General features: G+C 35.5%; 1 protein-coding gene across 2 annotated transcripts; it reads left to right on the top strand.

Annotated features, from left to right (window-relative positions):
- Positions 1-952: 952 nt before the first annotated feature.
- On the top strand, positions 953-25,602 carry PNISR (PNN interacting serine and arginine rich protein). 2 transcript variants are annotated; one of them, XM_054699045.1, is made up of 13 exons: positions 953-1,220; positions 5,659-5,725; positions 7,968-8,082; positions 10,459-10,647; positions 11,980-12,203; positions 13,460-13,631; positions 14,622-14,812; positions 17,223-17,360; positions 18,647-18,746; positions 19,468-19,521; positions 20,590-20,760; positions 22,637-23,723; positions 23,963-25,602. In XM_054699045.1, exons 3-13 carry the CDS (start codon positions 7,995-7,997, stop codon positions 23,991-23,993), a joined length of 2,445 nt encoding a protein of 814 aa, XP_054555020.1. In that variant the 5' UTR covers positions 953-1,220; positions 5,659-5,725; positions 7,968-7,994; the 3' UTR covers positions 23,994-25,602. The 2 variants fall into 2 exon arrangements, with proteins under 2 accessions (XP_054555020.1, XP_037376038.1); XM_037520141.2 differs by having other exon boundaries at positions 954-1,220; positions 7,964-8,082.
- Positions 25,603-26,798: the final 1,196 nt, after the last annotated feature.

Below are 26,798 nucleotides of genomic sequence, written 5' to 3'. Positions count from 1 at the left end.
CCCAGGACCATCTGCGTTTCAAGTGTTTTAAATTTCCCGCAAACATCTACATTGAAATTTTTCTCTTCCTTTACATCGATTTGTATTCTTATTATTTTATTTCTACTACTTTCGCACAATTCCCAATGAAACAATTTAAATACTGTTTCACTCTCCAGTTACACAAGTTTCCTGTTCCCCTCTAGAAAGGCGCTTTCCAAGGTTTACTTTGAGAAATAAATTTTGTATCTTTAGGCCATTTTTTTTTCCCTTGTAACTTGTAGCTCCTAGCCTGATAGTCGATACTTTTGACACTTGATGGTGGTTCATACTCAAACATCGTGGAATCAAAATATTGCATTCGAAGAAATTACATTGCATAAATCCTTTCGGGAGGCCATCTTGTAGTAGAAAGAAGTGGCAGGACGGAAACTGCACTTGCCCGCCACTTTTCCCTAAAAGTCGCGGGCAAAGAACGAAATACTGGGACAGGCTGGGTGTGGTAAGGAGAGCGAACGTCCCCGAGAGGGGACATTTTTTGGGTTAAAGAGCTACTAAAGGGTGCGCTAAGGCCTTCGCTATCGCTACCATCTAGGCCGAATGCTGCACCAACGCCCTGGCGCACCCCGCGGCGCTCAGAGCGCCACGGCTGATGTTTTCCACAAGTTCAGGCTGGACCCTGCACCGCCCGAAACAGCGCTCCGGGCGCGGAGACCGTGCGTCAGAGTTGACTCAGTTTGACCCTGAGGCCCTTCCGTAGTTCCAAAGTACTGCCGCGAATTCAGTCTCTTTTCTGCAATGAGCGCCTAAGGCGGGGAGAACATACCTCCTCTTGAAGGAGAATCAAGTTGCTATATTGGAAAAACTGACGGTGTCCCCTGTAGAGAAACCTCTTGGCTTTCTGTCCACGGTGAAGATGAGAGTGGGCTGGGTATGGCGCTGGCTCCAGTAAGAGGCAATGTAGAGGAATGTTCGTTCACTTAGATGATGTCTGCGGAGTCGAGGCGGTTTTGCCCATATCAAAAATGGCGTCGAAACGTGTTACCCGAGTACAATCACGCGCTCAAAGACCAGGATGGGGGTCAATATGGCTTCAGATGACCAGCGGATATTAATATTCACTTCCGGGTGAGGCTACTCGGGCGCCATCTTGTCTTGTTCGTGAAGAAGTAGAAGCATCGAAAGGGTAGGAGAAGCATTACAGGAACGGTGGCGACAACGGTGTTCCGGAACCAGAGTGGGTAAGTGGCGGAGAACAATTACGCGTGGGGACTTGCCTGGCCATTACAATCTCCTTAGTTTCTGTACCGAAGGTAACATAACTTAAACACGTAAGCTGCTACGCTGCTTGGCGCGACCGCTGGAACCTCATCCCCTGAAAACAGTGGCATCCGCCTGATTCTGAATCAGAGCGGTGCTGCAGGTGAAAAAGGAAATGTTGCTGTTACAGAGAATACTCACGACCCCCTCCTCTAACTATGAGAGTTTCTTCTCGGATCAGAAGGGACTAATTGTTGGGCTCCCGACTGGCCGTTAAGCATTGCGCCTGCGCAGTGGGAACCCCCTTATGGGGAGGGGTACCGGGGCGGAGAAGGCGGGGGGCCCCGACCTGGACCTTCTGCGCTGTGCAGCTTCCACTACGCAAGCGCAGCCCAAGGGGAATGCGTTCTGTTGACTGCCTTTAGATTCCTTAGTGTGTATCTCTCTTGTGTTCTTTCCCTGTAATGGGCATTTTATGTTCAGTTTCAGAGGGAAAATATTTTAGTTATATTATCCTATGATGGTGATTATCGTCATATGAGCAACATGGGCATTCTCCCTGGTTAATTCGTGGGAGAGCAAAATAAACTTGGAATTTGTTTTAGTGTAACAATCAAAACAAACCAGAACATTAAAGATTCATCACTCGGAGTGTTTTGTAGTGTCATGGACTATAGGGAAAGTAACAACAGTAACTTAAAACAATCAAAACAAGCCAGAACATTAAAGATTCACCACTAGGACTGTTTTGTTGTGTCATGGATTATAGGGAAAGTAACAACAGTAACTTAAGATGTTCTTGAGACTATGTTTCAAAAAAATTATTAATATACTTATTTTTTGGAACACTTGATTTATAGGAAAATTGGGCAGTAATTTAGTATGGTACATTTGTTACTATTAGTGGCCTATCTTGACACATTACTATTAACTTAAGTACATAGTTAATTTAGATGTCTTATGTTATTATCTAATGACCTTTTTCAGTCCCAGGATGCATTTAGGGTATTATATGACATTTAGTTGTCATGTGTCGGTAATCTTCTCTTGGTTGTCACAATTCCCCAGGCTTTCCTTGATTTCAGTGATTAATCCAGGCTGAAGTGTAACCCTTCAAAATGTGAAATCCTAACATCAGCACCTCAAAATGTGATTGTATTTGGAGATAAGGTCTCTGGAGAAGTAAAATGAGGTCTTAGGGTAGGCCCTAATAAGATATGACTGGCAGAGAATATTAGGACACAATGGGAACACCAGGTAAAGACGTGGGGGGAGATATCCATGTACAAGCCAAGGAGAGGGACGTTAGAATGAAACCTGTACTGCTGACATTTTGATCTAACCTCGAAAACTGTGAGGGCATCATTTCTGTTGTTTAAGGCACTCAGTTTATGGTATTTTATCATGGCAGCCTTAGCAAATTAATACAGCGATCTTAACAGTTTTGAGGAGTACTGGTCAGGTATAGTATAGCGTGCTCTGTTATTGGAGTTTGTGATGTTTTTCTCATAAGCCTGGTGTTATAAGTCTGAGGCAAAGTACCTTTTTCACTACATCCTATTAAGGGAACATACTATGAAGGGATTTATCAACTTGATATTAACCTTCACCATCTGCTTGACGTAGTGTTTGTCCACGCTGAGGTTACTCTTCCTTACCTCCTCTCCATACTGTGGTCATCGGAAGGAGGTCTCTTTGCATAGTTCATATTTGAGTGGAGAGTTAATGTTCTCCTTCCTTTAGGGTGGAGTGTAGACATAACTTACATGCAATTCCTCTGCACAGGAGATTTGTCTCTTTAAATTAGTATGGACTCAGATATTTGTGTCCTAATTCACATTGTAATCCAATACTATTTTATTCCTCAAATTGTTCCACTTTGGAGAGCTTGCTACACCCCATTTGACATGCCTCCATCCTTTTGTGAGGGAACGGGGAGGCTCTTTCTTACTTCCTGATACTGTAAGTAGCTCCAGACTCATTTTGTATATTTCTTGCCCAATCCTGGGAATCAGCTGTTTATTTAAAAATTCTCTCTCTCTCTTTTTTTTTGATTGGAGGATGTCATTAGAACCAAGGTCATCATGCTTGTTGCTACTGTGGTGTCACTCTGCATTTCTTTCCATTTACCACTTTTTTTTTAAATATAAGCAAGCTATTCTACAGTATTATTTTGAATACCTTGCTTGAGCTGCAAGGTGCAAAGTATTTCATTATATACTAAAATGCATTTGGACGTCAAGTTGCAAAAACAAATTTTTTTTTTAAAGAAATCTTTTTTTTTTTTTTTTTAAAGATTTATTTATTTCTATACAAGAACCAGACTACAGGCCAGATGAGCGGGAGGGTGAGAGCATTTACTGGAGACAGAGCAGGGAACAGTACAGGCAGACTGACGAAATACACTGCGGGGAGCAGCGGGCGAGATAGGAAAGGCCTACCCTGCCATGTGGGATTCTCGCTGGTGGGATGGGATCAAACCTGCGCTGCAGAGGCTATGGACAGCTTCACAGTGCGACACTCAACCGCCTGTGCCACCAGGGAGGCCTGCAAAAATTTTTTTTACCTTGTTCCGAATGATTATTAGTGTCATTTCCACCTTTGAAATCTATCACCTGATGTGGAGGACTGAATGCCAAGGGAGAAGAGGATTTTTGGATTTTTCTAAGTTTGGGTGTTTGATGTGAGAAACATTTCACCATTTGTATCAAAGAATAGGTTTGCTTTTGTATCTTTGATTTTGCAACTGATGCTTAAGGGCTTTAAAATAGCATTGAATTTTCATCCTCATCCATGTTTTGTCACATAGTATATGAGAGGATTTTTACAAACATTAATAGTAATCCTTCAAACAAATAAATTTAAGAACCTCAACAACGAATATTTAAGAGTCATCTAAAAAATGGATAGGATAAATATGCTCATAAGTGTATCAAACAGTATATTTGAATGGTAGCCCCTAAAATCTTTGTGGGGGGGAGGGGATGGAGGAAGCTTTGGAAAATATAGTAAAAGTAGAAGTGATTGGTTTCAATAAACTGAAAAATAACTGCAATTAATGCAAATCAAGACTCTTGAAAATATGAAAGTAAAACCTTTAGACATAAGAAAGCTTTGAATTTTATTTTTTAATAATAAAATCTGCCACCTATGATAGACTAGGGGCAGGAAGATTTTTTTTTCTGAAGATAAAATGAAATCTGCTTTTAGAGAAGAAAATGGAGTTGAGTAGATTGGTTGGCTTGATCAACCGCTCTTCCCCCCAGTTGTAAACTTGAAGAGTGCTATGAAATTTCCTGTGCTGAGTTTTTATGTGTTCCTCATTTAATCCCAACTAATCCTTTGAAGCAAGCACTTACTGTGTCCTCCATTTTGCAGATGAGAAAACCAAGGATTAGAGTGTACTTTGTTTTCATACTCAGTTTCTTGTAGGCATTATGAACCAGAACTTTTTCTCTGATCGAGGGAACTACTGATGACCAGAAGATTTAAAAGAAGGAATGAAAAAACAGTTATTCATAGAAACCATAAACATGAATAAGAAGAAAATTTTATTTACAGAATATCTAGAAAAGTAAATCTTTGTATTGGAAATGATGGTTAGGGAGTCAATACCTGTCATTTTCATCATTAAAGTGTTTTTACTAAGTGCACATCAGTTTGCATCTCCAGTTGGCATATGAGCTAGTGACAATGCTTTCTTGTATGAGCTATAGCCCGCCTCGGGAATATCTGCATAGAGCTCTGATATGCTCTTAGACTTTTGGAAAACACAGCAAGTTGTGCTTTTGCCAGCTTTTTGGCCCTCATAAATATAGGTCAGTAGCTTCCTTATTATTAACCTTTAAAAGTAAACAGAAAGAAGGAGCTATACAATGTCTAGTTGTTCATTTGCTGTTTAGTGACTTATGTACAAGAAGCTGTCCTGTACCTGGGGAGATAAAAAAGATAAATTTGTCTTTTTATCAGTCTTAAAATGCTATGATCAAGTGGAAAGAAAACAGAACTGAGGGACAAACTGTTCTCACCTCGCTAGTGTTAAGTTTTAAACGTAGAATTCCATAAAAAAAACCTAATGCATTTTATTGTCTTGTCTGTGCCATGTAAGCTAACAGGTGAATGAGATCTTCTGTGCTGATGTTTCTTGTCCCTTTTTTCCTCAGCATGTATGACAGTCCAAATCATTTGACATTGTTTTGTTTTGTTAATGAATTGTTCAAATAAATAAAAATATTTCAAAAGGAAAAAATGTTTTAAAAGCTTGCCTTCTCATTTTTTATGAAGAACATAGTAAGAATAATTTAAGATGTGCTTGTTTTCCTTTTGTAATGGTAAATAATGCTCATTATAAAGTTAATGGAAAAAAAGTTTCAAGTTAATTTGGAGATAGTCAACCTGCTCTCTTTTTTTTTTTTTCAGGGCATAAGTAATCTTGCTGCTATGTTTCTAAGCTGTAGTGTGAGTCATCCTCGATTTTAAACAGAAGGTAAAACCTCTGAGATAAATCAAAATAATTGGTATTTTCTCTTATTTATTACCTTTAAAAGTTGTATGTGAAAGTACTTTAAGGGCTTTAAGGGTATAGTTGAAAAAGAAATGGAAAAGAGAGGCAGATGAAAGAATATCTGAAGAGAGATTAGAAAAAGTATATTTAGCTTGAAATTGATACCCAGTCCAGTTGTTGGCTTCAAGTGGTGTTATTTAATGACTATTTCATCATATTCTAATAAAGCTATTATAATGGACTATATTAGAGCAATTAGAAGACAAGTGCACTTGACTTAGAAGTACAGCAGTCCCCCCTTATCTGTGAGGATATGTTCCAAGATAGCTCTGCCCCTGCAGTGGTTGCCTAAAAGCATGACTGGTACTGTACCCTATGTGTACTATATTTTCCCTATGTATACATATCTATGATAAAGTTTAATTTGCTCATTCAGCACAGTAAGAACATAATAAGAACAATAAATATAAAATAGAACAACTGTAGCAATATATTGTAATAAAAGCTAAGTAAATACGGAACCTTTTTCTAAGTATCTTACTATGTCCATGTAATATTTGACCATGGGTAACTAAAACTTTGGAAAACATAACTGCAGTTAAGGAAGGCTATCGTAAATCAAGGTAACAAAGGAATGAATGTGTGTTCCCTAACTCATACAATTCTTTAATTGAGAGGTCAAAATCTGCCATTGATTGGAGATGAAAACTCTTAGAGCCTAAATTGTTATAGCCAATTGCTCGATTTGAGTTGGTGTCTCTTAACTTTATTTAATCTGACTTTTCTACTTTTTTTTAAAGATTTATTTATTTATTTATACAAACACTGGGTACAGTCAGAAGCGCAGGAGGGTGACAGAATTCACCAGAGCCAGAGTGGGGAGCAGAACAGGCAGAAGTACACTGAAGTACACTGCTGAGGGGAGCAGCGGGTGGCAGGAGAGATCTGCGCACCATGTGGGACCCTCCTCTGGTGGCTTGGGAGCAGCCAGGGATCTAACCAGTGCTGCAGAGGCTGCGGGCAGCTTCGCAACCCAGTGCTCAACCGCTGCGCCACCGGGGAGGCCCACTTTTCTACTTTTTTTGATCCTTCAATACCAAGACTTGCTTTTGCCCTGTTTTTAGGATTCATTTAGTAAACATTTATGGGTTGTTTTTTTTTCCAGTTTATTGCGGTAATATTAATTTACAATTCTGTATAGGTTCCAAGATTACATAGTAAACGTGTTTTGAATGCCCTGCTATGTGCTAAAATTCTGGGTACAAAAATGAAGAAACATTCTTTTTTGCCATGCATGTCATTGGTTCTTGAAGAAGGTTGTATATCAGTGTTGAAAAAATTACAAAGATACTACATTTGTAGGGATTTTAAAACTTTTTATTATAAAAGTTTTCAAACTACAGAAAAGTGTTTTGGTGTGATAAGTCCCCTTCCATACCTGTCACCTAGATTTAATAGTCAATACCATTTTCTCTTTTTACTATGCTATTTATGTGTTAAGAAACCTGGTTTTTTAGACTGTCACCTGCTGACATTAATCTGATTGTTGCTTTTAACATTGTTTACCTTGTTCCTTTGTCTCCCGTAATTCCTTTATACTGGAACTGAGATTCAAAAAATCTGTTGGATTCAGTAAAACATTTTGGTGAAAATACTCATAGTTATTCTGGGGACATTTTGGCATCTTTTGAATTTTTGATTTCCCATCAACTTTTCTTCGAAGATTGCCTGAATCAGTTATTTTATTAGTTTGGCAATATGGCAATTTTCAAAATTTATTTTACTTTCTTCATTCATTAACTGTAATTGTTTATAAGGAAGAGTTTTCCTTAGCAAGGGTTATTTGATTTCCTTCAAGAAATCTGAGGATTAAAAAACGGCATTAAAATCACCTTTCTTCTCCTAATAATCTTCAAAATTATATTTCTAGAGTTTTTACATTGGGGGAAATAAAAAGAATTTTCATCCCTTTTTGAGCTAAGTTGATTAGAGCTGTGCTTCCCACAGACCAAACTCTGACACTAGCAGTAACATGAAATTTTCTGCTTCTGCCAACCTAAAAATTCTAGTCACCTCTGATAATCTGTTGACCAGAATTTTAGAGCTCTGATCACATAAATGTACCTACCATCATATAATTTCCAATGTGTGCACTTTTAAAAATTAAAGAATTCTCTAGTTTTTATATTATTCTCTAATTTTTATTTTATTTTGTTGAAGACAGAAAATCAAATATATTTTAGTAGTTAAAATGTGGGATCAAGGAGGACAGCCTTGGCAGCAGTGGCCTTTGAACCAGCAGCAATGGATGCAGTCATTCCAGCACCAACAGGATCCAAGTAAGGAAACAAATTGAATTTAAAAGTTGGTGGGGTTGGAAGATAATGTGGTGGTGAGTAGGAGATGGGTTTAAGGGAGATGGAATTGGGATTGTTTTACTGACTCATTTTACGGTCAGAATTTAATCTTTTCTCATAAGTGATATTGTTATAGCTTACATACGAGGGAATGGATTTCCCTGGAAGACTTTCTCAAAAGATAGAAAGATTGATAAAGATTATACATTTTAAAATCTGTTTTGGGCTTCCCTGGTGACACAGGGGTTAAAGACTCAGTGCTATCAAGCTTTTGCCAGCCACTGTGGCATAAGTTCAATCCTTGACCAGGGAGCTAACCCACATGGCACAGCAGATCTCTCCTGTCTTGTAGATTCGCCGACTCTGTCTCTGGTGAATCCTTTCATCACCCTCTCCTTCCCCCCAACCCCCATACCTCTAGCCTACACCCAGTTTTTATATGCACAAATCAATAAAAATAAATCTTTTTAAAAAATAAAAACTTTTTGGGGCCTCCCTGGTGGCACAGGTGGTTGAGCGCAGTGCTGTGAAGCTGTCCGCAGCCTCTGCATTGCTGGTTCAATCCCCGCTGGCCTCGGAGCAACCCACATGGTGAGCAGACCTCTCCTGTCTCACCTGTTGCACCCCTCAGCAGTGTATTTTGTCAATCTGTCTGTTCTGTTCCCCACTCTGTCTCTGGTGAATCCTCTCACCCTCCTGCACATCTGGCCTGTACCCCAGTTCTTGTATAAATAAAATAAAATCTTAAAAAAAAGATTGTTTTAAAAAATAAAAGAATTAAAAAAAAAAACTTAGTTCTTGTTTTTCTAAAGAAGGAAAGTTTAAAATGTGCAGCTTAAGTAAAGCATGCATTCTTTGTTAATTTGAAATCTTAATAATTTTATGTAGATCATAGTATGCTATATCATTTAAAAACTCTTAGTGATGGAATATTTCAAGCATATGCAAAGTGAAAGACTATAGACCCATTTATTATTCAGCTAAGAGTTATTGACACATAACTAGTTTTGTTTCACAGTAGGCACTACCCTACCTTTATCGGGTTAATCTGAATTTTGTTTTTATCTTAATGCTACATAGCATTCTGTTATAGGACTATACTGTAATTTAACAAATCCTCTTTTAGCTTTTTACTTTTTGAAATAATTACCATAATTTTATATACATTACATAATTTACTTGTCCAGTTATCTTCTCAGGGAAAAACATCCAAAAACTAGGTTAAGACGCAGTTGCACATTTGAAGTTTTAGATACACATTGCCAAATTTAACTCTATATGGGTTATGTCAATTTATGCCACAAAATATATAAGAATAACTTTCATATTTGCTAAATTAAAATATGGGAAACTAGTCTACTTTTTTAAATTACTAATGTTAGATCTTTAACTTAAAGTATAGATATTTGAGAAGGAAAAGAGGACCTTTAAGATACTAGGGACAATGAATTTAGGAGATCTGTTTTGACTGAGAAAGGATCCTTAGCTAATCACGAAGGGCCACTGTGAAGAGGAACAGGGATGTGTTGCTGTACTCATCCAGGGTCTGCAGGATCCAGTGTTGACCTGGATTTGACCCTATTTGAGGAAGAACAGAGTGAGTTTGATATCTATTTTTGTGGTGGTTAAAAAAAAAGAAATTGAAGACTTTAGAAAACCCAATAAACTAAAGTACAGGGGGTAAACTTGCTATAAGTTAGTATTAGAAATCAGATAAGGGCCTCCCTGGTGGGCAAGGAGTTAAGTCTCAACCCTATGAAGCTATCAGCAGCCACTGCAGCAGGAGTTTGATCCCTGGCCAGGGAGCTGACCCCCATGGCGCAGCAGACTTCTCCTGTCTTGCCTGCTGCTCCCCTCAGCAGTGTATTTCATTCATTCTGCCTGTTCTGTTCCCCACTCTGTCTCTGGTGAATCCTCTCTCTCTCTCTCTCTCTCTCTCTCTCTCTCTCTCTGAATCCTCTCTCTCTCTCTCTCTCTCTCTCTCTCTCACACACACACACACACACACACACACACACACCGACCCCGCGCCCTGACCCCACACCTTTGGCCTATACCCCAGCTATTGTATGCATAAATAAATAAAACAAATCATTAAAAAAATAAAAGAAGAAATTAGATAAGAGTGGTTTTTGGGTCCTCTTCTAAAAATCTTAAGTAGTTTATATCATTCTCTGCCTGAATATGGGTTATTTTTTGAGTTTCCTTTTAGCTATAACATTCTGTAATGAAGTCTCTAGCAAGAATTCTTATTTTACATAGAAGCACTTGTTTTACATAGGTACTTGTTTTACATAGAAGCACTATTAGAGCTTCTGCATTCTAAATGCTAAAATCTGCTTTGTAAAATTATGTTAGGCCAGATTGACTGGGCTGCATTGGCTCAAGCTTGGATTGCCCAAAGAGAAGCTTCAGGACAGCAAAGCATGGTAGAACAACCTCCAGGAATGATGCCAAATGGACAGGATATGCCTACCATGGAATCTGGTCCAAACAATCATGGGAATTTTCAAGGCGATTCAAACTTTAACAGAATGTGGCAGCCAGGTTGGTTGTTTTTATGTTTTCCAAATTCAAGGACTTTTTATGAAATAAAATAATTAATTTAAATAGTTTAATTTGCTTAGTTTTATGACTTCTTGAAATTAATGCTCCTAAAACATCGGTAGTTTCATTTAGGTTAGACCATGAAATTTTGTGGTAAAATTTATTTTGTACTCAGTCTGCTAGCATTGTGGCACTCAGTTTGATTTTTTTCTTGGTTCTTCATTCCTAGGCTGACAGGGGCTGGGAACACTGGAAACCTCACTTGACATCTAGGGAAGAGAGCATTCTATGTCTCTCTGTTGCAACCTCTGGCCTTTTCAGAAGCAGCACTGGCAAAACAAAATATGCCTAGACTCTAAAGAAAAATTGTGTCACTATGTGACAAACTTGTCTGTCAAATATACTCAACTCCTATTGTCCGCCCCTTTTTTTCTGCCTTTTTTTTTTGTCTGATAGTGAAGATCTTCCATAGGTTATATCTTTTACATTTTTCTTTGTTTTTTTAGTTCACAGTGTGGTTTCGATTCCTTGATGCTAGTCCAATTTTCCATGACTTGTATGATTTATAATAGTCACATCAAATTATTTATAGAAGAATCATACATTTGAGTTTGTTGATGATGAAGTTATATCCCTCTTTCCATATGTAAAAATGGAAAAATAAGGTAGTAATCCTCTAACATCACTTAAAAATACAGTTAATGTTCTAATATTTGATACTCTGGAGTGGTTTTATTTTTAATTTTCTTGAAGCTCCATCAAATTTTCCCAGATTTAAAGATGTTTTGGTTCCCAAGTTCAAATTTGTGAATGGCTTAGCCTGTATCCTCACGTCCCCAGTTTATTCTACTGACTTTTTTTGCTTACCTTCGTGATTTACCTCTGTACCTCAGTTTCTCTTTCTGAAATTGACAAAAGTAGTATGATTTCTCCCTACCTCACAGGGTTGTGAAGATAAATGTGTTTATGGACGAAAGAAATTATATAAAATTTATATTTTATATAATATAAATTTATCTCCATAAAAGATTATTTTTATGGAGGTGTTAATGAGCAGAAATAGAAAAATTCCAGAAAATTGCTTTGAATTCTGTTAAAATAACTGGGCATTTGGCTATTACTTGTTTAGGATATAAATTAGAGTTGAGTTAGTTCATTTACATTGCTAGTTTACTTCATTGTTTATTTTTAAGATATACAAGAGGAATTTGACCAAGAAGTCATAAATTTATTTTCTTTTGAAAAAAATTTTGCTTTCTTGAAATCTAGAAAATTTGTGTTGACTTTGTTATAACCCCATGTTGAATGTTTTTATGCCTGAATCCTAAATAGAATGGGGAATGCATCAGCAACCCCCACATCCCCCTCCAGATCAGCCATGGATGCCACCAACACCAGGCCCAATGGACATTGTTCCTCCTTCTGAAGACAGCAACAGTCAGGACAGTGGGGAATTTGCCCCTGACAACAGGCATATATTTAACCAGAACAATCACAACTTTGGTGGACCACCTGATAATTTTGCAGTGGGGCCAGTGAACCAGTTTGACTATCAGGTGAAAGATATTTTATTGCTTTAATATTGTAGATGTGCACATAATCTATTCTTTGGAAATGTCTCATCAAGAGTTTTGCTTTTCAAACTTTTACAGATGTACATACATATGTCTCAGAAAAAGTATCAATTTTTTAGTATTAAACTCATTAGATTTTTTTGATTTCTGGTTTTTGATTTGTTCAGGAAAATGGTTTAAAGAATTGTTGGGGAAATTTTTTGATTAAATGAAAAATGTGTAAACGCGATAGCTATATGGTATTTTGTTTTCTTAATTTCAAAGTGGTATATACAAATGCTAAATAAAGTTTAGAAAATGCACAGTAGTTGAATACATTATTAATAAATTATAGTTGGTAAATAAAAACACATGACTACATGAACATAGATTGTTTCTTACATGCAGTTTTTTTTCCCATTCTGACATGTTAGTGGAATTGTACATAATTTCTTTTGTAGCATCTAATTCATTTCTAGGGACATAGAACTCTATGGAGAATAGTGTTATTCTGTGAGATTTTATTTTCTCTAAACGCTCTGTCACGGTCCACCCTTAAATTGTAGTTCTAGGTGTCATTTTGAAATAACTGATTGTGACTGATACCTTATAAACTATCATAATTTAAAATTTTGAAAAAACTCATACTAATTATGAATAATGGACATAAATGTAAGTAGTGTTCACCTTGAGAGAGTAATACTCCTACTCATACCCAGTCAGAAACTTTTTGTATACCTATACTCGGTATATAGATACTACAATTTTTGTTTGGTTTTGTTTTTGAAGAAGTATAGTAGCAGGGAGTGTTTTCTTACACCACATTTGTTTATAGATCCCCCTGCTGACAAGACAAAGCTTTTTTGGCAAATGACTCAGAAAAGCCTTTGAAAATGGCAAAATTGAAAAAAAAGTATTGATTCAGTTATTTTTAATCTGTGCTTAAAACAGGCATTTCTTCTAAGATTACAGAAACAACTTAAGCTCGTAAGAAGTAGGAAATGGGAATTGATAAAAAAAAAAATTAGTTTATCAGTTGAATTTTAGACAGCTCTTAGCATTTGTGTAGATAGAAAATCTTACTCTCGAAAAAAGTAAGCATATGTTTTGGGGGCTGTGAAACTGTCGGATGTTAGAACCATGGAAATCTTGGATTTGCTGCACACATGGATTTCTACTGTCCCAGTTCATAACACACGTGTGTCCCAGAGAGTATATTGTATAGATGTGAAGAAAAATAAACTGCAATACTCTTTCAGCATGGGGCTGCTTTTGGTCCACCGCAAGGTGGATTTCATCCTCCTTATTGGCAACCAGGACCTCCAGGACCTCCGGCACCCCCCCAGAATCGAAGAGAAAGGCCATCAACTTTCAGGGATCGGCAGCGTTCACCTATTGCACTTCCAGTGAAGCAGGAGCCTCCACAAATTGGTAGCTATTTCAGTTTAGTGAGCCACAATTAACATCATTTCTTGATTATTTTAAAAGAATGTCTTGTTTTCTTAAATTGTCCTGATAACCTCTGATATGTTAGAAATTTATTTTTTTAAATCCTATTGTTTTATAGTCATGAGTTTTAAAATTATAAAAGACTACTGGTCTAAATTAGAAAGTTTTAATAATTTTTTAAAATCTTTATACTGTAAACTCCAGTTTTTATGATGAAAGGTAAATTTATGATGGCTAGAGCATCTTGATATTTTCTTCATTGTTGACAATTTGATGTTATTCCAGTATATGAACTTTTCATCCTTTTTAAAACTTCCTAGTTATTCTTTGTCTCTGATCTTTTTCTATTCTCAATTTGATACATTGCTGCCAGATTAATTTTCCTATGATTATTTCCATATACTGTCCATAAATATTTGATAGAAAAGTTCAGTTTTTAAGTGCTATATTAGAACTTACATTGACAAGTTATATACTTATGCTACTTTATATGGGAAAGCCCCAAACCCAACACTTAATGAACCATCTCATTTAAGTCTTTGCTTTTTTTCACAAAGTAGAATTTTATAGAAATTTATAGATTTTTATTGAAATGTGTAACTTTTTTTTAAACTTGTGACATAATACTTGTTCACATGAATTCTCAGTGTGACAATGAATTTGTGTTTTTGACTCTGTTCTATTTTCATATTTTAAGAAGCAGTGTAGTGTGTAAGTTTGGCTCTGAATTAGTCCATCTGGATATTTATGGGCTTAGTAACCTTGAGCATATCACTTAATCTCTGTGTGTCTCAGCTTCCTCACTTGCAAGAGACTGAGTTAAGAATGATCTTTAAGTATGATTTTGGGATAAAGTGAGGTGATGGTTTGATTTATTCACAAGGTTTATAGAAATTCAAGAACAAGGAACTCAGTTATTTGTTACTATTATTACTTAACTGACTTACAAATATTTTTTCATGTTTGAAACAGATGCAGTAAAACGCAGGACTCTTCCAGCTTGGATTCGTGAAGGTCTTGAAAAAATGGAACGTGAAAAGCAGAAGAAGTTGGAAAAAGAAAGAATGGAACAACAACGTTCACAATTGTCAAAAAAAGAAAAGAAGGCCACAGAAGACGCTGAAGGAGGAGATGGTCCTCGCTTACCTCAGAGAAGTAAATTTGTGAGTAGAATCCGGTGACATGATCCTCCATGTGATTTCTATGTGAAGCTTATGAAATAGTCATTTTAGCTTCTAGAAAAGTATTAATGTTCCTGAAATTACTTTTCAGTAAGTATACGGGAATTGTGTGTGTGTGTTTTTTTTTTTTTCTTTTTTTTTTTTTTTTTTGTGGGACCCTCGCTGGTGGCCAGGGATCGAACTGGTGCTGCAGAGGCTGCGGGCAGCCTCGCAACCCAGTGGTCAACCGCTGCGCCACCAGGGGAGGCCCATGGGAATTATGTTTTTTGTATGTGGTACTAAAGGTAAAATGAAAGAAAAGTGGGGCACTGAGTTTATTAACGTTTTTTAACTAAATTTTAATGAAATAGGCTTTCAATGATATCCTTTGTCTTTTTTTTTTTTTTTTTTTTTTTGGCTTTAAGTACTTTTTATTTTATTTTTAAAGATTTATTTTATTTATCCATGCAAGAGCTAGGGTGCCCGCCAGTGGTGCAGGGGGTTAAGAGGATTCACCAGAGACAGAGTGGGGAGCAGAACAAGCTGATTGACTAAAACACACTGTTGAGGGGAGCAGCAGGTGAGACAGGAGAGGTCTGTTGCGCCACATAGGCCAGCTCCCTGGCGGGGAATCGAGCTATAGTGCTGAAACCTAACCCCTGTACTACCAGGGAGACCCCCTAAGTACCGTTTATTTTAATTCCCTCCATCAAGCCACCCTTGCCCATACATTATGGCATTGGGACAGTGAGTTTATAAAACATTTTGTGCCATAGAGAAATTAATTATTCAATGGAATGCTTGATCACTTTGACAAACAAAATTTGTATTCTCTTGTTAGATCGTGGTTTATAAAACAAAACTAAGTTAAAATGGCAATTGAGAAATCTGGCCTTTTAGAACATTAAATATATGCCTGTACCTGGTAATATAAAAACTTTCATAGTTTGTGATATGAGCACTGACGTTAACATAAAATTATAATCTTTAAGTCTTCATCAGCTAGATGGCATAAGTGGCTTGGACATTTTTTTGTTCAGCAATGTTGTGCTCCTAGATAGTGTGACAGCCACAGCACTGGCCAGAGTGCAACTCAAGAAAATGGTCTTCATTCCAAGGCCATTTTCCATTTCCAAAATAAGCCTTAAGGACAGCAAGGTGATTAGATTTATGTAGATGTTGATTTTGCTTAAATTACATAAAATCCATAAATAACTTATCTTGTAGCAAAAGAACCATGCCAAAGTTAAGATTTTGTTTTAGGTGTTAAGAAGAAACAACCTACTACCACTATTGAAGTTTATCCTTTTTTTCAGTCTTTACACAAAACAGTGTATTTTCAGATTTGATGTTTTTAAGTGCCAAAAAAATTGGACATTATCTTCCCTCTCCTCCTACATGCCTTTAACCTTGTGTTACATGTATTCTTTACCCTTGTTAAAATAGTCTTTCCATAGTAGAATGGATAGTTAATAATGACTTGGAATACCTCTTTGCCTAAAGAAATATCCCTTTTTTTAAGGTATGTTGTCTTCTGAAAACCTAAAATCATACAGATAAAATGCTGATCTTTATCTGAAATAGACTTGACTTTTTATCTATCATATAGGTAAAAAAGAATCAAATTCCACTAAGTTTCAAGGCCAGCTGACACCTGAAAACTAACTAAATGTTAAATAGTTTAATTTACAGTTGTAAAAAGTACAATGAGTAGGGGCCTCCATGGTGGCACAAGGGCTTATTATGTCTCAGCACTATGAAGCTATCCACAGCCACTGCAGCACCAAGTTCCATCCCCAGCCAGGGAGCTAACCCACGTGGCGCTGCAAACCTCTCCTGTCTCCTGCTGCTCCCCTCAGCAGTGTATTTCAGTAGATCAGCCTGCTCTGCTCCCTGCTCTGTTTCTGGTGAATCTTCTCCCCACCCTCCACCCACACCCCAACTCTGGTAAGCATAAATAAATCTTAAAAAAATAAGTTACACTGAGTAATATGCGTGTGGTTTATTTATCCAAAGTTCTGTAACTCATTTCAGGACCATCTTATACACTGAATACTAATAAAATCTAGTCTCTGAGCATTATGTTTCTGGTTATTTACTTAAAAAAGCTGACAAAGGGAAAAAAATAAAAGAAAAAACTAATTTTCATAAGTCATTTTGTAATCTTACATTTCCTGTAAGGAAATACTTTATTTTTTTGGATTTGCATTTTTTAATTCTTTTTTATAATTTTTTAAAATATATCTTTTACATCATTGTGTATTCCCTGTAAGGGAATACTTTATTACCTAATTTTGACAGAAATGTCTTTTTTATTTATCTCTTTCTTAGACTTTAATTTGGGGGATTAAAATATATGTATGATAATGATTTTACATTATAAGCATGATTTGGACTAAGCATACATTTTCAGGACAGTGATGAGGAAGATGAAGACACTGAAAATGTTGAGGCTGCAAGCAGTGGAAAAGTCACCAGAAGTCCATCTCCTGTTCCACAAGAAGAGCAAAGTGAACCAGAGATGACTGAAGAAGAGAAAGAGTATCAAATGGTAAAATATTAAATGTCTTTCCATGAACAGAATTCATTTTGTTTATAATGTTTAAAAAACAATTGGTGGCTCTCTTACACATTTAAATTGAGAACTCATGGAATAGTTATAAAATGTATGCTGATATCACAATTCATAAAGTAGTAAGCATATTTCCTAATATGTTATTGTAATTAAACTGTTTTACTATATGAGACCCTGTTTTTGAATACTGAGAAAAGTAAAAACACTTAATAGAAAATAAAATTTAGAAAGCATCAGATTGAAATTTTTTTCTTCGTTGTGAAACTTCACAAAGCCTTTAACATCTGTAATGTATATTGTCATTTTCTGAGATTGGGAAACATGCTACATTTTTCACATGGAAAGACCAGTGATCTTTTGAATGTGTTCAGAAGATACTGATTTCACTGTACTCTCATTTCAATAGGAGCAAGAGAGTCTAATAGCTGAGAGAGTCTAAGGATACTACATGTTAAACTGCTGTTGGTAGCCAGGCCAGGGCTAGAAACTAGCTCTTACTTCAAGTTTGTATTAAAGTAGTCCCCAGAAAAGGGCCTCCCTGGTGGCGCAAGGGGTTGGGTTGGGCACTGCACTATGAGGCAGTCTGCAGCCTCTGCAGCACAGGTTTGATCCCTGGCCCGCCAGGGAGCAGACCTCTCCTGACTCGCCTGCTGCTCCCCTCAGCATTGTGTTTTGGTCAGTCTGCCTGTTCTGTTCCCACTCTGTCTCTGGTGAATCCTCCCACTCCCCCTCCCGCCCACATCTCTGGCCTGTACCCCAGCTCTTGTATGAATAAATAAATAAATCTTTTTAAAAAAAAAAAGAGAGAGACCGTTATCTGGTAGAATGGAATCACTGCCATTTTCTTATTTTCATAGTTTTTTTCCCCCTCAGATTTTACCTTAAGCTGAGGGTTTATGTAAATTCCTAAGTGGTTTAAGAAACTCAAGCTGCTTACTAATAATAATATTAAATGAAGAGATACTTCTTTGAACTTAAAACATCTGTGGAAATTTTTATTAATAGGGAGATTTGAAAAATGTTTCTAGAATTATAATTCAGTATCTAAACATAGCATTTTTTTTTTAATTCTGTATTATTTTGAATTTTTTTAAAGCTTTGATATTTTAGAATATTTTCAAGGTATATTTTTCTTGGCTGATTTGCTCTTATCTAAAAATGTTCTATAAATTGGGTTTGCCTTTGGATTTTTTTGAATATTCAAACTATTAGTAAAGATCATAATTAAATTATAAACAGTGTATAAAAATATCCTTGTTTAGATGTTATTGACAAAAATGCTTCTGACTGAAATTCTGCTGGATGTCACAGATGAAGAAATTTATTACGTAGCCAAAGATGCACACCGGAAAGCAACGAAAGGTATATTGTGGGTGTTCTTGTTTTTGTTTTTCTGGGGGTATTTTGGTTTTAGTGGTTATTTTGGACTTTTTTTTGTTGTTGTCCTTGTTGAATGACTAGCAGATAGTTGAATAGTCTCTTCTTGCATGTTTAACTCTTTGGGAAAGGTTAGATTTGAAGACATCATATCTTCAAATTATACAAATATTTTTGTTTTATCCAAACTACCTGAGCACAAATTAGCAACTATGCTGTTGTTCTAAAAAGCGTATTGTGGAAAATTCTTGATGTTCAGTTTATTTTACCTGACTTTTTTTATAGATACCATGGTATTGGTGTATGACTTCTAATACAATTTGTTCTGACTTCAGAGTTTTCACAATTTACCAGTTATAATTCTCATAGAAGCAAGTGAGTCCCCTGCCCTCCCATATTTTTAGTAATACTTAAGAAAATGTATTGAAATCAAATTTTAATTATGGACCATACCTCAAATATAAAATTACCGATGTACTGGTCAACCTCTTTCGTCATTATAAAACAATTGCAGCTCACATCAGAATTACAGTTTTTCAAGGCCAGACATGCTACTGGTTTAAAATGAATGCTATGTTTTTAATGTTTCTTCTCTCCCCAAGAAGCAGCAATAGTAGTAGATTTAACAATACCATAGACTCTCATGACTATGAAATCGTGGCTATTTGTGTTAACATGTTGTTCCTGTTGTTGATGTGATACAAAGCTCCTGCAAAACAGCTGGCACAGTCCAGTGCACTGGCTTCCCTCACTGGACTTGGTAAGTGTTCTCCTATTTTTGAGAGGGCCTTACGGGAAAAATCACACCTTGTCTCTCACATGTTCTGTTTTGAAACTGTACTATTCCTACTCAGTTTATAAACTTAAGTGTTAGGGTTTTAGCAGTCTCTAAAAGGTTTGCCTTTTTTTTTTTTTTATGAAAGCATTCACAGTGGGAATATTATAACGTGACTAATCCATAGTTTATTAGGGTAGGTTGTAATAATTCATAATTTAGCTATGGTAGTAGTTAAGCTCACTTTCAAAACTATTGCATACATGCCTTAGATTAGAGCCTATCCACCAATGCCTAGTATAGCCTTTATTTAGATTATGTTGCAGCAAATCAAGTTTTAACATAAAGGAAAGGGTTTATCTTACTCATGGTATAATAGTAATATGCTCATAATTTGCTACTTGCATGATACATTTCCAAGAATTAAAAGCTTAAATTTGCCTTTTCCACATCTTCATTTCAAATTACTCTTAGAGAGGATCAGCAGAAATGGTTAGAATGAAATGCCCATGTGATTTTGTTATTACTATTTAGATCACTTCAGGGTGGGGAGTAGTTTTAGCACCATAGCATTTCTGTACTAGTGAGAACTAGCTGCAGTGTTCTGATTTTTTTAGGGAAAAAACTTAGCATACTACCTGGCATCTCTTAAGTTTTGGAACAATGAAAGAATTAATTTTAGAAATATTTTCAGGATATTTAACTTTTTTTAAGCTAGTTGAATTGATTATGCTTTAGTGAGGCTTTGTTATTGCCCTGTTAAATGGTTTTGTTAGTTAGCAAGGACAGTAAAACAAAACCATTGTCATGATTCCTTTATGGTAGGAAATATGTGACATATTTGAGAAAAAAAATAAGATACTAAATATTGATTTTCATGAGGTTTCTTTGAACTCCTTTACCATTGGAATTTATACTCCTCCCCACCCCGAATAAGAATATTCTTCCAAGAAAAGGCAATGAAAAAAAAATGATCTTTCTTCTCGGACCATGAAAAGTTTTTAGTGCACAGAATAATTTTTCCATATGATAGACTGGGCTTTATGTACACAGGTGGACTGGGTGGCTATGGATCAGGAGACAGTGAAGATGAGAGGAGTGACAGAGGCTCTGAGTCATCTGACACTGATGATGAGGAATTACGGCACCGAATCCGGCAAAAACAGGAAGCTTTTTGGAGAAAAGAAAAAGAACAGCAGCTGCTGCATGATAAACAGCTGGAAGGTATATCTTATACACTCATTTCATTCTTGTAGCTAGATGTAAATAGTGTATGATGTAGATAAAACCAAAGATTTTAGCTCTTTGGTAATTTTTATCAAACTTAAAATCAAAACTAATAGTAATATTCAAAATATGTAGATTTTATTTATAATGATGCATATGTGAAAAAATAATAACATCAAATTAAAAAAATGTTTATAAAAGGTGAGTTTTTTTGGGGGGGCGGGGAGCCATTCATTCTAGTGGCTATAAGTTAAGCTATTTAAAGTATTTTCATTTCCCATTAAAATTCTTAAAATGAAAAAGGATACTTTTACAATATATTTGTCAAATTACTGAAAAGTGATTTGCAGCTAAGATATTTAAATTGTATTTGTATCTAAGGATAATAGAGGTCATTTTAGAAATTTTTTATATAAAATATTATATATACAAGTGCAGTTCTTAACAGTTTGCATAATGATACTAGGAATAATGAAATAATATTTATTTAGAATTTCTTTTGTAAAAAACCTTATGTGTAATTTAAAAGGTAATTAACAGCAACCCAAAATTTCCAATAAATTACTTATTTAATTGTAACTTGCTTTATTGGACAAGAGAATCTTTTCTTACTTGCTTCATTCTGTAATTCTATGTTTTAATACTCTATTGCTGTTCTGTCCAAGCGGGTAGCTAACTACATAGGGCTACTGAGCATTTGAAATGTAGCTAGCTCATATTGAGATATGCTATAGCTAGAAAATATACATTAGATTTTAAAGACTACATTTAAAAAGCAGATTATTTCGGTATTCCTTTCAATTGGATACAGTTGAAATGACGATTTTTAAATATATATTGGTTAGTAAATGCCGCGGACCAGCACAGCAGTGGATGATGAGGCCGTCTCAGGGTTAAGAGATTGTGCGGGGTAGTCAGGGAGTCGGTGAATAAATGACACACAGACACACTTCAAGAGAGTGAAAATCTGAGTGCAATTTTATTTGAGTCAGTGGTCAGTATATATATGTTTTTCTAAAGGCATAGGATCGGTTATCAGTGAACTAAACCAGCTGGCTCATAGGTTTAGCTTATCATTGAGAGGGCAGTGATCTATGTCCGAAGTTACATCTGGACCTAATCATATTCCTAAGTAGTCAGGCTAATAATCTTTCTTTTGTTCTATGTAATTACCTTTTTTGTTTTAATAACTACTCACTACCACTAACTTATTTATTAATTTGCATGGGTGAATATACTTTTAACAAAGTAATATTTTTTCATTAAGATCAAAGCTAACAAAGCCAAGGACACAACAGAGAAATCATAAAACTAACAATTCTATTATTACACAGAGTTTAGTAATGTTTCATTTGAGTTAGTCCAGTTATTAAATTACGTATGTTTTTTAATTAGCAATCAATGACCAGAAAAAGGAAAGATTTTAGAAAGACAGTTGTAGCAGAATAAAGTTTGTGGGCCTTGAGAAAGCGAGATAAGGTTTCGTGTGTTCAGCATTCCTTTTTACTTTCTTTGTGGCGGGTTCTGGTGGTCGTTATCTCTTAACAGGCATCCGGCCTATCTAAGCTTTAGGGAGTTTGCTGTTCTCCCTCTGCGCGCATGGTTCCTTGCCCACGCCGGACCTCAGGGACCATGGCAACAGCCATTAGCCCTGAAGGTCACTGTAGGGGGAGGTGCAGCAAGTAAAATGTTAAAATTAATTTCCCTTTTTAAAAATGTAGCTACTAGAAAATTTTGAATTGCTTAATGTGGCTTGCACACTATTTCCTTTGAACAGTATTGCTCTATTATTGTATGATAGCTTAAAATTTGGTAGTATGGGAGTTATTGCACTATATATTTGACTTAGAATTTTTGCCTTTTTCTGTTTCAGAAGAAAAGCAGCAAACAGAAAGGGTCACAAAAGAGATGAATGAATTTATCCATAAAGATCAAAATAGTTTATCACTACTAGAAGCAAGAGAAGCAGACGGTGATGTGGTTAATGAAAAGAAAAGAACTTCAAATGATACTACATCAATTTTAGAATCTAAAAAAGAACATAAAGAAAAAGAGAAACAAGGAAGGAGTAGATCAGGAAGTTCTAGTAGTGGTAGTTCCAGTAGCAATAGCAGAACTAGTAGTACTAGTAGTACTGTCTCTAGCTCTTCTTACAGTTCTAGCTCAGGTAGTAGCCGTACTTCTTCTAGATCTTCTTCGCCCAAAAGGAAAAAGAGACATAGTAGGAGTAGATCTCCAACACTTAAAGGTAGACGTAGTAGGAGTAGAAGTTACTCTCGCAGAATTAAAATAGAGAGTAATAGAACTAGAGTAAAGATTAGAGATAGGAGGAGATCTAATAGAAATAGCATTGAAAGAGAAAGACGAAGAAATCGAAGTCCTTCCCGAGAGAGACGTAGAAGTAGAAGTCGCTCAAGGGATAGGCGAACTAATCGTGCCAGTCGCAGTAGGAGTCGAGATAGGCGTAAAATTGATGATCAACGTGGAAATCTTAGTGGGAGCAGTCATAAGCATAAAGGTGAGGCTAAAGAACAAGAGAGGAAAAAAGAGAGGAGTCGGAGTGTAGATAAAGATAGGAAAAAGAAAGACAAAGAAAGGGAACGTGAACAAGATAAAAGAAAAGAGAAACAAAAAAGGGAAGAAAAAGATTTTAAGTTCAGTAGTCAGGATGATAGGTTAAAAAGGAAACGAGAAAGTGAAAGAACATTCTCTAGGAGTGGTTCTATATCTGTAAAAATCATAAGACATGATTCTAGACAGGATAGTAAGAAAAGTACTACCAAAGATAGTAAAAAACATTCAGGCTCTGATTCTAGTGGAAGGAGCAGTTCTGAATCTCCAGGAAGTAGCAAAGAAAAGAAGGCTAAGAAGCCTAAACATAGTCGATCGCGATCCATGGAGAAATCTCAAAGGTCTGGTAAGAAGGCAAGCCGCAAACACAAGTCTAAGTCCCGATCAAGGTAGTATACTTTTTAAAGTATTTTGACTGATTTTTTAAAAAATTTGACTGAATTTATTCAAAGTTGAAAGTGTCCTTTCTCTCTCTCTCTTTTATAAACTCAGTTTGGTACTTGATAAATGATCATAATCTTAAGTAATTTAAGAAATCCTATATAATATTATTTATTTAAAAATTGCAGATTCTTTAATTTAAAATGCATTTTTATTTTTAAATTTTGTCTTTTCCCTTCTTTTTCAGATCAACAACCCCTCCCCGCCGTAAACGCTGAGGAATGATGTGGCAAGAATGCCATGATGTTTAAAAAATTCCATGAGTTTTAAGGGCTTGTCTCATTATAGAGGCACATTGTGGCTGTGTAGGTGAAACCAGAATCTTTTTTTTTTTTAATCTGTAAATAGGTGTACTTTTTCCAAATGCTGCTCCAAGTTACTTAATAGGATTTCTTTGTATTACATTTTTTTCAAAAAATAGTGCATAAGACGATAAACATGCCATTCTCTTTCAGCTGTAATGTTCTTAAAATTACTCTTGAATGTACTGTGATGTCAATAAAGCTCTTTAGTTCATTTTTGTTAACCTCTTGCACCTTAATTTTATGATTTTAATCTAAGGAACGTACTTTTATAAAAAGGCAGCTGGAATTTTGTATAACAGGTTTTAAAAGTACTTCCGCTCATCTACCCCCAAAGAAAATGGTTTTAACTTAATAGTTTGTCAAAGTCTGTAATTGTACCCATGGATTTTTGTCAAACTCCAATTTTAAGGGTGTGGATGAGGGCCAGAAATAGACCTTTTCATTTGGAAGCAGATGACAACTTTCTAAACTTTTTGGGGATTTTTAAGTTATATATTTTCTGTGTTTATAAACTGTGGTTCACTCCTGTAAAATGAAATTGCTAAAATCAGTCGAGCCAGTGCACCATTAGGAGTTATTTATGAGGAATGATTGTGTTTGACATAATTAGTCAAATCTGGAATTATATTCTGCAGTACTCCACTTCTGTTTTAAAAGCATATTTTAAATATTTTGGGATTATTATAGAAATAAGATCCACAGCTCAATATACTTATTTTATATTTTTAAAGTATAATATGACCTCAACTCAGTGGAGCAATGCTGTATTATTATGCAGGTTTGTGTCCTTTCATAACATCAAGTGGTCTGGTTTTGTCAGTTTCTAAAATTATGATTGGTGAGTGATCTAACAATTTAAGGTGTCAATACTACTTATGAGTAAAACAAGGCTCTGCAGGCATTTAAAAACTCATCTGCTTTCAGAGTCCATTTTCATACGACAATTCACTTATGTGGCAATAGATAAATCTCTGAAAACAAATGCTTTTAAATTTCAATTTAAAAAGACAAGAAGGTCCAGGTCACAGAAAAGCTAAAAGTATGTCTTCTTACCAGCAATAGTTTATTTTAAAATAAGCCAGATTTTTGCCAAGATCAGTGTTTCCTCAAAAGTGAAGGTAGAAATAGATTTGTATAGTGTGCTTTTGTAACGCTACATAAGTTCTTAAATAATTTGAGTAGTTATGCATTTATCTAGAGGAAATAAATCAACTGTGAATAAATGCATGTTTACCAAAACAGTTGTTTTACAGTGCATTTAGTTTTGGTATTTATAAAACTGACATTTCACAAAACAGCTTTTAAATAGTTTGGAATTCTATATGGCTTAGACATCATTCATATCTGGAGACAAAAGAAAATGTGCAATATTTTTTATGTAGGTGAGCTAAACAGTGTACCTAGTTTCAGAATTATCTGATTAATTTGTAATAGATAAGTTGTATAACTTTCATATCTTAAAATGTTTTTTAGATCAATCTTCAAGTGAAATAATATTTTCAAAATAAAATTCTACAGAAAAGTTTTGTTGGTTATGATATGCACATTTTTGGGCAAGATATGTTCTAGAGCCAAAAGTAGTATTTGACAATTTTGTTTACTCTGCCATAATATGCAAGCTTCATATCACTTAAGTCTGTAGATATTTTTAAAAACGCAGTCATGGTGTGATTATTAGTAGATGCATCAGTGTTACAATTAGATATTTGGGTTTTTCAGATTTTTGTGCATAATTCAGAGAATTCATTTTTATTCTATGCCATAAATTATGTTCCCCTTGGGTGGTAAGATTTTCTAAAATTGGACTTCCATGATTTGGGATGTGAATGCTAAAACTTACATATATCTTAATTAGTTGTAATCATTTGGTTATGATATCTTTCCTAAAATGACACTACCAGAAAATTAACAGATTTCATTTTTGAGACATTCACTGGTCTGGGTTGGTTAATAAAAACTGTCTTAAGAGATCCTCTTTAAAAATATTTCTAGTTGTTTTTGTGGAATGGGGTAAACCACATCATTAAGAGAATAAAGTGTAATTTGAAAAGGGAATTACAAGATTTGTTTCAGGCCCCAAAAAACAAATAAAGATTGGTGTGGAATCTCATTGTATATGTTTTCTGCCATTGTAAAATGTCTATTTTAGCTTCTGTTTCTAATGGTGCAATACACAATAGATGAACTTCCCCCAAATAGTCTGATTTACTGTTTCTTCAAAGAAACACATGATGTATAATTAGTAGGTAAGATATATTTTTTTTTATTTGATGTGGGAGAATTTTTATCTCGGAATTACATAAAGCCCAAAGTCCCTGTAATTTTGTCTTATGGAAATGTTTATATTTAAGTAGAGTTTTCTCTTAATACATCAAAAGCCTTTTACCGAATTTTCTAAAATGAATTAAGCATGATTTAATGGAGATAGTATTAGATTCATTGGATTATCCTGGGTCTGCCTGCTACCTGATGTTTTTTGGCCCAATCACTTAATCTTTAGGGCCCCTTGAATTTCTTCACCTGTATAAAGCAGTAATTAAATTTTTTTCCCTAGCACTTAGCTGCTTAAAGTAGAATTTGGTTGTAATGTCTAAACCTAGATGAGAAGATGGGCTTACTAGCCCTTAAAGTAACACATGTGTTACAATTATAAAAGTTTATCATGTGTCCTTCATAGAATTTTCCTGTAAACACATAGGTTAAATCTTCCATGTTCTG

This window comes from Talpa occidentalis, unplaced genomic scaffold, assembly GCF_014898055.3.
Source record: "Talpa occidentalis isolate TD23 unplaced genomic scaffold, MPIMG_talOcc4v2.1 talOcc4.2, whole genome shotgun sequence".
NCBI classification, from domain to species: domain Eukaryota; kingdom Metazoa; phylum Chordata; class Mammalia; order Eulipotyphla; family Talpidae; genus Talpa; species Talpa occidentalis.
The sequence above is the reverse complement of the archived record's forward strand: the minus strand, read 5'-3'. Positions and strand labels throughout refer to the sequence as shown.